Raw genomic sequence first — 15,924 nt, forward strand, 5'->3', positions numbered from 1 at the left:
GCCTCTATAATTTGTTACATCTACGTCACGTGAGATTATATTTTGACTTTCTTCTATTAAACTATTTATTGGTAACTTTGAACAATTATATCTGAAATAATACTTAGTTATTATAAGCTTTTATTAAGCTCAGTTACATTCTGTGATAAATTTTATATGTAAAACATATTTTATATCGATTCATTACTTAAATAATTGTGTAAACAATGTATAAGACAGACGAAACTTCTTAGCATTCAATGGATTCACCGCGCGGGTGCCGGGTCCATCGCGTTGCAGGGTGAGGAGCTTCAACAGTGCCTGGGTTTAGGTTTTAGGGCCCCCTATCTAACGCGCTTTAAATCGCTCACATCCATCGTCCAAGCTCCTCTTTCTACCTAACCAAATCTGAAGTTCCAAGAATAAATTGATATTAGTTCTGGACAGGCCCAGGTCTTTTAGTAGGTTGTAGAGAGATTTTGCCGTTATACCTCTCGCTCCCACTTCTACCGCGTACAAATTTACGATGAACCTATTTCGAGTGAGTTCGTTTGTGAGCTCGTAATATTTATTGACCTTGATGGCGTGGTCTTTGGGGAAGTTTCTTTCTCAAGGAACCGTGAGCCCTATTAGTACAACGCGCTTTAAAATTCGCAAATACAGAAATGTGTCTAGTCTGGGGCCGACGCACCAATATCCTCTGGGATTTTGTATTGTTTCTCATACGTATTCATCATTATATTTACAATATATTATAAGTTGATTTTTGGCTAGTTTTAAGTAAAGATCTTACTACCCTACCCTAGTAAAAGGCTTACAGACAGCGTAAAATAAGTTTTTTTTGTTAGGATTTCAATTTTCAATCTAGAAGATCCATTTTTCGTTTAAACTCTGTAGCAATTTAAGCACACGACCGATTAATAATAAAACCGTTTAATTGTGTTGTATATTTAAATTTTATTACAAACTAGTGTTTGCCCGCAACTTCGTCTGCGTGAGTTTCATAATTAGAAATGTATAGCTAAACGGGCGAGATCTATTCCTCCTCAAAAACAGAAGATAAGAAGATTTTGGATTTGATCAACTTATTTTCTTTTCCTTTTTCAATCGAATGAAAAGTATCCTATGTCCTTCCCCTTACTCTAAGCTATCTCTCCACCAATTTTTAGCAAAACCCGTACAGCCCTTCTTGAGTTATAAATAGTGTAACTAACACGACTTTCTTTTATATATAAATATTTAACTGAGTCTTGATACCTTCGGGTGCGTTATAGGAAAAACTGAAAGCGGTATCAGGCACATGACCACTATATCTGACGTCATTTTGAGTTAAGTGCGGCAAAAAATGCTATATAGTGATCTTAGGAGCAATTAACATTATATGATAATGTAAACTTATTTTTTTGCGCAAACCGTTCGTTATTATATCCTTTTATATATAAAAATAATGAAAAATAGTTAGGCATTTTTTTGATAATTATTGTCTTTATGAAATTTCTATATATACCCACTTTTTCATTTCATCATTTTTTTTTATTATTATGATGTAATGATATTTATTTTTTAACAAGAAAATATTTGAAATGATTTAATATATATACGTCTGTGCTACGGTTAGAGTATGGAGTAACGATTATTTAATTATAAAAGACCCAATACATTAGTCTGGCAACTATACTGGCAAGAGTGTTGTATTAATGATGTACCCGTAAACCAGAGATGCTCTACATCATGTGGAAAGCAACTGACTCTTACAGGGCTGAACTGATAATAAGCAAACGTAGCTAATAAATTCTGCAAGGCTTTCAAATGAGAGGAACCGAATCGAGATCGGTCTATCCGTTTCAGAGCTACGATGCTACAGACAGTTACACGTATTGGTGTTAAACACAACACCTCTCTTTTGACTCGCGGGTTAAAATGTTAATCTGTTTCACTAAATGTTTTTAATTAATATTAAATATTAAAAACAGTATTCATCCCTATATATATATAATACTACTTTTACCACCTTATATTGTTGCTGTACATTATCTGGTAATGTCATTTATTATCTACAGTTTTACATCTAGTATTATATCTAGCACTTATTGTCCTTACATCTGTCATTTCTGTTCTGTTTTGACAATTGTTATCTTTTGACATAACTGTCAGATTGATGAAAACTCTGAAATAGCTTTGTATCTGAGAGTCAATAGAGTTTTTCTGACCAGTGTGCCCAGTCCAAGTTATATCGTGATCCATAAAAGGCTATGTCCGTTTTTCATCCAATATTTTAAGTTAATACTGTCATGAATGACAAACTGTTACCTCTCCGTGTGTAGTCACGATTCGAGCTGTTTTTTTATGTGATAGTTCGCAAACGAGCTGACGGTCTACTTGGTGGGCAGTAGTCACCGTCGCCCGTGGACATCCGCAACGTCTCTGTTGCGAAAGCGTCGACGACCTTGTTTTTTAGGAATAGGGAGGGGTAGGAAAAATGAAATGACAAGAAAAGGTGGGAATAGGGAAAGGGCAACTGGCTGTCTCACTCATCGGACGAAACGCAGCCATTGTAGGCTATCACGCCGATCTTCTGTGAGAGGGTGGTACTTCTCCGGTCCAGCCAGCCCATGTTCGATCTGTAGTTACAGGACTACTGCCAGGCTCTACCACCTACAAGCTCGGACTAAGCGTACAATATTTTTAGTGAGTTTCATGTTTTAATTAGCCAATCCTCAATTCCAGGGTCATGGTTTTATCAGGTATTCCCTTTCTGCATCACCCTCAACCTTGAACATTTCTGCTACCAAAGTATCCAAGCAGGTTCTCTAAGTGCTTCATCATATTCTGAAACCGTATCAGCTCTTTAAACACGAATTTGTTCCAGCTTGACAATTTTTTTGTTTTTTTTTCTTATTTGTTATGAACTACAGGATTTTTTTTTATTTAAAATTATACTATATTTTTTGATAGACTACATCATATTTTATTTACATTTTCGTATCGTAACGGAAATTAGCCTTAGTGAATTTTGACACTTTTCTTTTTTTATGTACAACCTTTTACCCTAAAATATATTCCGCTCGCATGTTTTAAGTATGCGTGTCATTAAAGGAACTATTTAAACTAACAGTAGAGCTGCAGACTTAAGACCGACAAAAAAAAAAAATAATATCGTACCAACATAACAACACAGAATCAATGTATATCCGTCGATATTTAAATACGAACGGCCATTTAGCAATTTTCAAATAACCATAAGCGATATTCAGTTCAGATAAGACCAGTTCCCGGGCTATCGGGAACATAAAGTCGGACGGGCGAAATTAAAAAGAGTTACTGCATCGAGGCCCCGGGCTCGACTGACATACATTTTTTACTCCCTATAGTAATTAGTGCTGTGTTATGTATGTGTTATTAACATTCGACTGTGTTAGAAAAAATCGATTTTATTGATGTATCAATGTTCATCGGATACTACAAGGTTTTTATTATTTTATTGCTATATAATCACGAAGTATCGGTTTATTTACAGCCGTGATCACGGACAGACGAGATGAGAACGTATCTCAAAAACTTATTTTCATTTATATTTATATGTACACTCGCAAAAATCTTGTATATCATCACATTCATTGTTAATTTAAAACTAATTAGTAATTATTAATTATTGTATCGTATACATACAATTTTTTTTTAAACGTTTCTCCTTGTGTATTATCTGACGCATATATATATTGGTATCGGAAAAACCAACACATATGACAATGGCTGGAACTAATATTTTTCGGATATACTACGCGTGCTTTATTTTTGTAAAAAAAAACTACATGCTCCCGACGTTTCGGTTGGTTTTCAGCAAACGTGATCACGGGCAGACGAGACGTAGTATATCCGAAAAATATTAGTTTCATTTAAATGAATAAAACTCGCGAAAGTCTTAGGTCTCATTACATATAGTGGCTTCTTGATTTGTTACACCCCATATACTAAATGTGTGAGTTATATTATTGCAAAGTTACATGAAAATCTGTTCAGTGTGATAAGGGTGTATGGATTACAAACGTCACTTATCAACATACATCTATACAAAATTTCTCATTAAACATATTTAGAGAATTTATTCATATATATGTATATATATATATTTTCACCGTCTTATTTAAAATTGTCCACGCTAACGAGACAACGTAGCACGTGACACGTTGGATTTAAAACGTGAAAACTTAAAGATTCATCTCGAACGGCATCCGTAGAGGGGAAATCAAATCTTTATTTAAGTCGTGTGCACACTCGCTTGAATAATTTAGCCGGCGCTCTGTTCTCGGCCTAATATAATATATGGCCTCGGATTTTGAGTCTCTTACTTGTGTTATATTAGATTTACTACCCCTTGATTATTTACAGAGTAATCGTTAACACAGAACTTTATTAGTATTCAAATATTAATATAATTAAATCTCTCTTTCTCCCTCTAACTCCCTCTCTCTCTCTCTATATATATATATATAAATTAGTTTTAAGTAAGTGTATAAACAAACGCTATTGTAATTTGTATCCAGTTTATGTACCAATTGTTTTAGAAAAACAAATCTTTTAGCTTATTATATATGTATCTGAGAAATAATTAATATATATATATACGTGTAATATACTGCCTCTGCGTGCAGGTGATCTGTGACCTGCGCCTGTAGCTTCAGCCTGCTCTCTACTCTAATACTAATCACACCCAAATACATTATATGTGCCGCTTAATGTTTTAAGTGCAGCGGATTTAATGAGAGGGAACTCATTATACACTCGCATCTAGTGCTGTTGTACTGCTCCGAGGGAAATGTGGAAAAAGACGGGCGGAAACGATAGTTTATAGAGGATTGGGATCGAGGGATGGCTACTACTTATATAGTATATATATGTATATGTGCATTGTATATTTGTAAGGTTATAAGCGCCTTTAACATATATTATTATGTTTTTTTATGATAATTGTCTGTGTTTCCGTCCGTCTGTGTGTTACGGTTAATCTCTGTAACGTCTGAATAGATCTGCATGAGACTACACTGGCAAAACAGGATATAATATGGAGTAACTTAAGTTACTTTTATATTTAAAAAAAGTGGACCAAAGTCGCGTGCAAAGGTTGTATATTATAATTAATATAATAAACCATATAATGTATGTCTTACATGAATTTACGAATATTATCCCTCTTCCCTCAGTTACTCACTCTATGACTTACAAACTCATTTTACTTAATATATTTTACTAGTATGAATAACATTATCCCCAGTAATGAGTTTAACGTAAATACTGACGGTGTGGACGTTTTACTATTCGTAAGTTAAAACTGAAAAAGTTTAGTTTTGTGGCAAACGTTTGTTAGGGGTATTTTAATATTACAGATGTAAGAAAGTTTTGACTCAATACTGTCAGTTTTTCAGTTTATAGTTATTCTTATTTTACATTAATAAATATTCCGTGTGATGTGACGATAAATACATTTTATTGGTCCAGTAACTTTACCTCAAGTATACGTAGACATAAGTACCTACAGTATCATCTTTTCTCGTGTTGGTACGTTGATAGCATCATTAGAGAAGAATTATGGTTGTTTGACAGCGAACTGTTCGTATGCAGTTTAAGGTGAGAACTTGTGGTAAAGGCACATACGATTTAGTTTAATTTTCTTTATGAGTATCTACGGTTATTTCATTGAAGGAGACTAATTTACTGAAATATGTACTAATATATGCACACTACAGATAATTTGAAGGTCAAGAAACATGTATATATGTGTGAGCGCGCGTGTGTGTTTGTGCGTGTGTGTTAAAAATATTTAGAATGAGAAATATTAAGACATTCTTCAAATAATTCTTTCAGTCCGGAATCGAACTGGCGACAGTGCGCTGACCGCAGAGTTACTGCAGTAACCACTGATATGTTCATAGCGTAAGAGTTTCATACAAACATACATCTACATCAGAACTAATATATATATATATATATAAGAGATACATTCATTATATAAAAATATGTATATAATATTCAACATATATGTTACTTATATATATAATGTTATAACCATATTAATATATGTAAATCAATACAATCTCTTAATTACTGTATTAATAGATTTCTTAAGAAAAAAAAATGCCCAAATCGCTACGCCGTTCCGCCCAAGATGTGTTTTCCACTCACACATGCAAGGGACGCGCGCACACACACACACACACATACAGCACGTGACATTTATAGACTCGTCAGCTGAAACACGGCGCGAGCGATTGTAACACTTATTACAAACAGATAGAGTCCTCCACATACAGTCGGACCACGATAAATTAGGATATTTCAAAAGTCGAATACAACACTTACAAGTGTCCGGGTTCAAGGTAAAAAGAGTCGTGTGTGCAAGGAGTAAGGTTGATATTAGTAAGAGCCCGCCCGTAGCTCCGAACGGAGAGAGCTTTCCGAAGACGACCGAGCGTGTACCGATCGGCTCCGAGCGGCGCCGCGAGTGCATCACCAGTCGGGACTCAGGGCTGCCAGCGGGGAAAACTTCACGGACCTTTTATTACTTATTCTATCACTATACATCACATGTCTTATTGATGTTTTTTTGTATTGAAAAATTTAAAGTTTTTATCTAGCTTCAGTTATAACAGATGATCAATTTTATCTGATCTCTTTGTAATTTTAGAGTAAATAGTATAATTATGTGCATTTTCATAGGACTGTGTGTAATATCATGTACGACGATTTAGTAATTCTCGGAAAGCCACTCACGACTTATCCCTTAACATAAGACGTCTAATGTATGCATATTTCCTCGAATATTTTTCGTGATATATTACATTGCGGAAAACTCATAAGTATCACCCCTAGTGGGTGGGCGGGCGAGAGGGGGGTGAGGGAGCGGGGCTGTGAAGGGGAGATACGGTGAGGGGCGAGGGAGCAGGGCTCGCGCCAGTCGGACGCGGCGCGCCGCGCAGCCCGCACGCGTTATGCGCGCCCTATAGCGTATTATGTTCCTCCCCGAGCTCCCGCGAGCCTGCATGGTGGACGACGTAGCGACGTACCTGCAAGCGCCCTCCTCGGGACAGGTGGCTACAATATATTAACAACAAAGCCCATATGTAATTAACAATGATCATATTAACAGATGTTGTGAGCTATTGTCGCTTACCCCGCGCGATCGCCGCCCGGGTATTTTCGGGTACGTTCTTCTAACACGTGATGACCCTGACGCCGTACAATAAGGTACCGTTCAATATAATAATTATAACACGAGAGACGTCACACGTTATGTACTAGTTGATAAACAAACGTGTAGTAATCTCGTACAAAAAGATAGCTCGCGTCTGTAAACAGATCGAAGTTTAATAAGGGAAAGCTCAGGAGGCTCTACACGCAGAGCTTGGGATCGTGAAAAACATATATAATTAAATTTAATATCTAGTACATCGAACGATAAATATTAAAATATTATTATATCTTAAACTAAAACAAATATAAAACGACAAAATGTCAAAGATGATTTATATAATATTTTTGAAAATTTACCAAATTGTTTGTTAAGTCCACTAGTGAAGACTGTAGCCACGTGCGAGTCGACGTTTAAATGAGAGTGACATTTGAAATTTCATTATTATTATTATTCACTTTATTTTAATATAAACTGATAAGACATTTACAAATAAAAAAATCACTATATATATAACAAAAAAATCTAAAAACTACACAGTGATATATATATATAGTTTAAACGGATAATTTGTATTTATATAAAACATTATATTAATAAAAATCGGGTACCAAAAATCTATTTTATATCAGACGATCGTTATATATATATATATAGTCGCTTCATTGCGATACTGTTTGAGATATTTTTTTGGGTAAATCAATATAAGAAGTAATGCAGTGGAAATACGCCATCGCCTCCATGGTATCTGCAGTCAGGACGCCATAGATTTATGGCTTTCAGTTTTATATTGTTCACTTTATCATGTGAGCGTCTTTGTTACTTACAATATACTATATATATACATATACTTATATATATATATATATATATTATATATTTGGAGTTTTTCATTCCAAGGTCGCGTTCCCAATACCATGTTCAGGCTCTCGTTTCATAACGTTTTTTTTTTATAATATAAATATAATGAACTAAATATATATTATATAAAATTTATTAATTTTTCTTATGTTCTGTTTCAAATCTATACATATTTAGACGGAAAAGTACCTACGTGTTTGATATTTGGTTATAATATGAAATTGTTACGAAAAGATTATCAGTATGTAGAGTTAAAAAGTATTTTGTTTTAAATGATTATAGATATGAAATGTGATGTTAGTATAGTCTACCTCAAAATTTAACAATATAATCTATTTTTTTATCTACAGTCGACAAGAGTCTAATTTCGAATCAATGATTACTGTGTTAACGAAAGAGGTCCGGTATAAATATTATAAAATATTTAAATTAAAAAAAAATAATATCAGACTAAATTAAACGTTGTAATGGATAAAAATTAATTTAATGATGAAAATAAGAAAAACTAATTTGAAAGTAAAATCCAATGAAATAGAATTTCAACGTTGTCAATAAAATTTCAATTCTAGGATGAAACCGACAAAATTTTAACATAAAAAATTGAATCAAGTAATGATAATGATAAATATACACAATTTAATTCAAACAAAGTAAATATCACGATCATATGTTAAAATCAAAATTAAAAAACTCATCAATAATGTTTTTTTTTTAAATTGGAACCCAATACAATCAAATTCAAAAATGGAATGTAATTTAAATATATTCTAAAAAAAGGATCCAATGTTATAGAACAGAATCAAATTCAAAAATGGAATCCAATAACGGCGACTGTAACGTCCGAGTCCGGGCGGGCGGTGTACAGTCAGCACTACACTTACGGCTCAAATAAAACTAACTTGGAAATCACTAATTTAATTTAACTTTTAATAATATGATAAAGCGGAAGTTTCAAGTGATTTTTTTATTAAAAGTAATTAATCAGTCTTAAAATGAAGGTAAATTAAGTTGTGAAGTATTTTGTCTATAGTGTATAATAATGTGTGTGTATCCGAAAGTACCCGGGCGCAGTGGCCGGTGGCCGTCGTGCGTCGCTCGGTGTCTTAACGAGTATCCTCGATGTTGTCCGTCCCCCTCTGACGTGTTTCTTTTCTCTTTCTCTCACCTTTTCTTGCCACTCTCGGTGTTTGAATGTTTATCACTAACTGTTAATGTTGATATCTAGTTCTATGACGTTTTTGATACACACACCACAGATTATTAATATATGTATACCTTGATGTCAGTGATTTCTTGTCTGTGGCGTTTGTATTAAAAAGTTTGTATATATATTAAGGTTAATAAATTCGATTAAAAACTTTTATGGATATGTTATTTTAACTGTGATATTTAATCTAATTTATTAACGGTGTATGTGCATGAATCCTGAATGCACTCCCTACAAGAATGTATGCACGTGCCCTTTTCGTTTATATATATATTTTTTTTTTCATCCAGAGGCAAAGGAAAGTCCATTAGTGGATTGGTGTGTTTTGATTTAAAAACTCTTTGGTAAGCTGTATATAATCAATTATCCTTATGGCTATTCGATAATTAAATCACGTAAACCTATCGGCTTACTCGCTCCGATTATTTGAGCCGAAATACGAAATTGAAATCGCAATTTTTGGTTGAATTATTTCACTAGAATCACGTTTGAGAATTTAAATCAATTTGTATAGTAAATAAAATTATATGTGAAATTGAATGAAAATATACATTTTTTTATGAACAAGGGATAGTCAAATATTTTGTTTTTAATGTGCATCGCATACACTTTAAAGGTGTTATAAGCTTTTAGGTGCAATTCTTTTTTTTATTTTAAAAATAAAGAATAAATATATGACATTTAATATCAGTGTTTCTTAATTATATATAATACTAAATATAAAATAACATAAGAATTATTTCATCTTTAATGACAGTAACTGACAGATGACAGTGTCACCCGTAAAATTAATGTCACCGTTAAGTTTCAAGAACGACATTGGCAAATATACAATTCCAATATGAACGAAACTATAGCATAATAAAAAAAATAAAATAATAAAAAGGTTTTATATATTTTATAAAATTGTTAAAAATATTTGATGTCGAGAAGAATTTTTTTTTAAAGTGTAATTTTTTTTTATGTAATGTTTTTACTATACTCGTTAAATATATTATACGAGTATAGTGTCATTTATATAGTTTTGTTTATCTCGTTGCTGTTAATATATTCGTTACCAAAATAACATAATATATCCAACGTTTTATTAACTGAGATTAAATAATTGGGATGTTACAGAAACTTTATTTATCTGATTTAAATTTTGTTTACACGAAGCAGTTACACCGATGTAGTGTTGCCTTTCTTAAGGTTAATAGTGTTTGGGCAGTATAGATTGGATTGGCAGCCGATTTAGGATTTGGACTAATAAAACCATAGTTTAAGTCTATTTGAGGATGGTATTGGTCGGAGTCGTACTGACAGTCTTACTAAATGTATATTGTTCTTTTTTTTTTTGCTGCTGAATATAAGACAATACAAGCAAATAAGATTCAAATATTAATATAATATAAGAATTAGTGTGCGTATCAGTGATTATATTTACAAAGTATTGGCTGTTATTATTTCATTATATAGGCAAAATATAACATAACTATTCAGTACTCGAAAATAGTTTTAATTTGTGTAATTCAACATAAATATGTTTGTTGAAAAATTTAAGGCTCGCATCTGATATGAAAGTTATGAAAATTTATATTTGTCACAACTTTTATTTGTATCTACGTCGTTTTATAGACATTACTTTCGATAAACGTACTATCCAGTTCTCAAATATTTAGAGAACTGCGTCCAACGAGACGATCACCAGATTTATCACAATAGTATGTAAAACGAAAAAAAAATTACTGAATTTATGATTAATTCAATTATTATTTTGTATAATATTTACTATGTTACACATTCATTTTGTTATGAACAGTGTTGTATAAATATTCTGCGATAACTTGCTAACAACGCCACCTGCGGTATCAGAGTACGGGAGGCAATAGATTCGCTCGGCTACCTGACTTAGGACACTAAAACCTACGTATCAAATACGTCGCATAATAAACACCTCACTGGCTGTATTAAAGGTTAATTAATATTGAGTGTGTAGGAATATAAAAACTTTTTGGTGAAAAATCGTATAGATATGAAAGAATTAAAAATTATCAATGATATTCGAAATTTAAAATGATTTCGATGAACTGACAGATACTATCATGTCATGTCCGTGGTCACGGTTGCTGTGAAGGAACAGAAACGTCGGGATTATATAGATATAAAAAAAACGTGTAGTATCCGAAAAGCTCGGTTTCATTTGAAATGATTTTGATAATAGTTTTTTCTATTGATATAAATGTTTGTTAACATTAAAATGTTACAAAACATAAAAAACACAGTATAAATTTTCTTCATAACATTATTTTTAGGACCCGTTTTTTTGGATCACTATCGGTTGTTTAGTCTTAATTAAAAGCTATTATAAAATGATTAATTTTGATATATTATAGTTTTTTTCTTTGAATATAAATTGTTAGAGTATGTATTAATATGAAAATAATTAACTAATACTTATTTAAAACCGTCACCATAGAAACTACACGTATATATATATGTATTGTCGGTAGTGTTTCCTGTTGTCATAATATAATATTTTTAAAGTAACATCTCTGCCAACTCCTTTAGCCTTCACTGTAGTCATTGTCAATACCATCTGAGAAGGCTATCCATCGTCGGGTGATGTGTCAGATATAGGTACAAATCAATTTAATTGCTACTCTCATTCTAACATAATATTATATGTTAATAAAACCATATAATGTTTAGGTTAACTGGTCTGTTTAACGGGATTTCAGTCACGTGTATTACAGAAAATATAATAATTAAAATAATACCAAAAAATACATTATTTATAATATAATATGAGTATGTTGAAGAGATAAAATACCGTTCATATAAGAGTAGAAACCTCTCAGCGTTCCATGTATTCACCGTACGGGTGCCGGGTCCATCGCGTTGCAGGGAGAGGAACTTTACCAATGCCTGGGTTTAACGACCCAGGTGTAGATCTAAGAGGCTTCTATCTAACGCGCGTTAAACGCTGAACTCCATGGTCCCAGCTCCTCTCTCTATCTAACCAAATTTGAAAAGAATCTAATAGCGGGCTGCCTTGGAAGTACGTTCTAAGAATGATTTGATGTGAGTTCTGGACAGGCCCAAGTCTTTTAGTAGGTTGTAGAGAGGTTTAGTTGTTATACTTCTCGCCAACGTTTGCAAAATTACTACAAACCTATTTTCAGCGAGTTCCTTAGTGAGCTCGTAATATTATTGACCTTTGTGGCATGGTCTTTGGGGATGTTGGTTTCCCAAGGAACCGTTAGCTCTATTAACACAACCATCATTCGTGTTAAGATGAAACGAAATAAAAAAAATTAGTGGAAAATTAAATTTAACACAACCATGTTTTTTATTAAACAAAATTAATTTTTAAATTCCGTATGTAATTTATATATTTGCTTTATTCGATTCATGTTTACTAAAATAATAATAAAGAATTTATTTATATATGATTTAGCACATTAATTGATGGACGACATCACATACCTTTTTATATATAACTCTTGTTAAGTTATACAATATTTGAGTAAGCTCATACATGCATTTTATTGTTCGTCCCAAGTTAGTAACTGTGTATCGAGTTGGGGAATTGAACTCGCTGAACCCACTGGACATTTGTATACAAAACTTTTTGATTAAATGCCTTTTTTCATAGATTCTTTATATTTAGTCTTACTATTCGTATCGTATTAATTCGATGCTTGCGAATAGAAAAGTGGAGAATTAAATTGCAATTATAAATATATTAATATTCTCTTATAGAATCTCATCTTTCTTAAGTTTATTTTATAAAACGTCCCCTGGTTAGTCTTACTCAGTTGTAACAAGTTTTCAGCTGCGGACTTGCTTCGCGACTTTAGTTATCTAAACTTAGGATGTTTGGGTTTTTTGTCATTTTGTCTTGTATAAATTCTGTTACTTAGTGTCTCAGCAGTAAGGATTAAGTTATTAAGTATTTTAGTGATTTTTGAGTGATCTCCGTTTCTCTCAAGCGGTTTGTACGGCGACGTGGTTTTTTTTTTGTATTTATTTCTATTAAAAGTTTTAAAGAACATATTTTCATTTCAAAATTTAAAATGCTATGCAATGTAAGAACTATGTGAGTTTTAACATAAATGGTAAACAAATGTGGCGTGATTTTAAAATCATCTAGATTTAAAATGATATTTCATTTTAGAAAGGGCGTTTATCTAAAAATTATCTATTATATATTAACTACATAATATTAGTAATAATTTTAATACCTTTTATAGGAAAAATGGGAAATCTGGGAAAAATAATATTTTCTGTTATACGAAGCATAACCACTGTCATATTAAACGCCGAACGCCGCTTTTAGCTTTGTACTTACTCCGCGATCGGTTACAGCGCGACATGCGATAGATAAACGAAAATAGACGATGTAAAAATTATTAAGAATTTATAAACTTTTTGTTCACCTAAAAAAATGGATATATATTTTTTTATTTAACCTTCTCTAGGAACATTTTTGCAAACCGAAGTCTGTCCGTGTACACGGTATGTAAAAAGTAATCGAAACTTAAGGATTATGTAGTCAAAAAAAAAAAAAAACAAAAAACGCGTTGTAAATTTGGAAATATTCGTCTTATTAAATTGTTTATAGGTTAGAACATTTAAAATATGCTTAGTACAAGTCATTCGGATTTCGCTAGTACCGTTGAAAATACTTATCACAGTTGTTGAGGGGATGGTAACTTCGTAATATTTGGACGTGTCTCGCAATCACCTCCTCAAAATTGTGATACTAATTCAAATCACTTATGTTTTAGAAATATGGTAATTGTACCTCCATTTTTATTTCAAATTGTCTTTACATATAAATGAATATAATGTTCCTATTTATATAAATTATAAAATCATATATATTCGTTTTGTGATTCAAATAGATTTGATTTTAAATGTAATACCTACCTGAAAAATAGTATCTAACTTGTTTCAGATGATCTGTAGATAGTTGTTTGTCTAAATATATTGTGATAGTTATTGAATGCTGTATAATTTCTTAATAGGAACTTATCTAGGCCTGTGTCGGACGTTAGATCTCGCGATAGACTATCTCTTACTTAGAACCCCTTCAGATTCAGACGCCGTTCACGGATAAACATGCATCCGTACAGTCCGTTATAGTAATTCTATTATATAGAGAATTAAATATTATTTTTCCGACCACAATATATTCAGCGTAAAGATATTTTTCAAAATTTTACTTGTTTTATAATCTATTTTATCCAACGTACCAATACTGTCAAGTAAATTTTCTTGAGCAGATAAGACTTGCTGTCATATATAATGGTATTAAGTCAAAAATATATTTATTGGTAGACATTTAAACCGTCCACTTTATATTTAATTTCCATATATTGATGGACAAAAAGAAATATTAATCACAAGGATATATAATTGTTGAATATTTTTAAATAGTTTTTCTGAGATCGTTTTGTTTGTATTTAAGTCCTAATTATGAATCTGCTGTCAACGTAAATCTTAGTTATTTATATAAAACTAACTTTATATACATAAGATATTTGATGATATTTTTTATTATATATAATATAATTTTTTTCAGTTCCTTCAGCGATAGTTTCCCATTCATAACATTTCTTGCTAAACAAACGAAAATTTGATAAACCGTTAAACATTTTTATTTGGACAGCATTAGGGACGTGTTTTCTACAATAAAAATAAATCATAACGCTCACTTCTCAGAATAAGACAAGCTTTGGAGATTTGTGGCTGGCTTTGTATCTAAATTGAAATAATCTGTTCTAGTGAAGTTCCTCAGATGATACAGTTAACTTTTTCGCTTATATCTAGATTTTCAGACCTGCGACGTCTCATTTACGAACAAAACTTTGATGCTCATAGTGATTCTCTGTATTGGAATAATTTTCAGGTGACAAGAACTCACTCGACGCGTACATATTATAAATAGAGTGTTTATAATGTGTGAATAAGTATTACAGGAATAGTATGAACTGTAATTTGAAGACAATTAACACATTTAAAACAAAGCTGAGGCTGGCTATAATTAGACGTGCGTTTTCACATACAAATGTATCGCGAAACGAAAACAAGCCGCAGCATTGGAGCGGAGTTCTAGAGAGGGACAGTTAAAGATCTTTAGAAACGGAAGTTGTGGAAGCCGTGGAGGCTGTAAATGACAATATTTCTCAAGGTATTGGTCCATTTTTCCGATAATAGAACGCTCGAGCGCGAGACGACGTTGCGCAAACGACGAGACCCAGAGCTAAAACAGCTCCACTAAATATAGATCTGCAACACTGCATCGGATCATGTCATGCCCATAGAAAACATTAACACCGTTACCAGATGATATACGGACACCGCATACACCCGGCCAGCTTTTCGGCCGCACAAATTCCCGTATAATATTCAATTAGGTCGGCGATATTGATGGTGGACTCGCCGGGCCGCAATTTCGGTCAGCGCATCTGGCGCCGGACACGCATACGGTAATATACGATTAGTTTTCCGATCGCTCCCGTCGCACGATATCGACGCCATTACGGACTCGGGCCGGTCAGGGCTGGCTAGGGCTAGCTAGGGCCGGCTCCGGGCCGCCACTCGGCCTGAACTGCGGGACATCACTATATATAACCTCGCACGCGGCCGCGTCTTCCATTTTCCTCGGTCCGGCCGGCGTACTCCGTCCGGCAACATGCCAGCC

At 33.0% G+C, this 15,924-nt stretch overlaps 1 protein-coding gene across 11 annotated transcripts in view; it reads left to right on the forward strand.

Moving 5' to 3' along the window:
- Positions 1-6,931: 6,931 nt before the first annotated feature.
- LOC116776068 (nuclear factor 1 B-type) overlaps positions 6,932-15,924 on the forward strand; it is a 29,116-nt gene continuing 20,123 nt past the window's right edge. For 8 of the 11 annotated variants that reach the window (XM_061524213.1, XM_061524214.1, XM_061524216.1 and 5 more), the window contains exon 1: positions 6,932-7,064. In XM_061524213.1, the coding sequence (XP_061380197.1) occupies positions 6,987-7,064 (78 nt within the window). In that variant the 5' untranslated portion in view covers positions 6,932-6,986. Of the gene's footprint in view, positions 7,098-7,182; positions 7,222-15,378; positions 15,412-15,924 lie in introns of those variants that run through there. The other 3 variants (XM_061524223.1, XM_061524218.1, XM_061524219.1) reach the window with 3 other exon arrangements.

This window comes from Danaus plexippus, chromosome 24, assembly GCF_018135715.1.
Source record: "Danaus plexippus chromosome 24, MEX_DaPlex, whole genome shotgun sequence".
NCBI lineage: Eukaryota > Metazoa > Arthropoda > Insecta > Lepidoptera > Nymphalidae > Danaus > Danaus plexippus.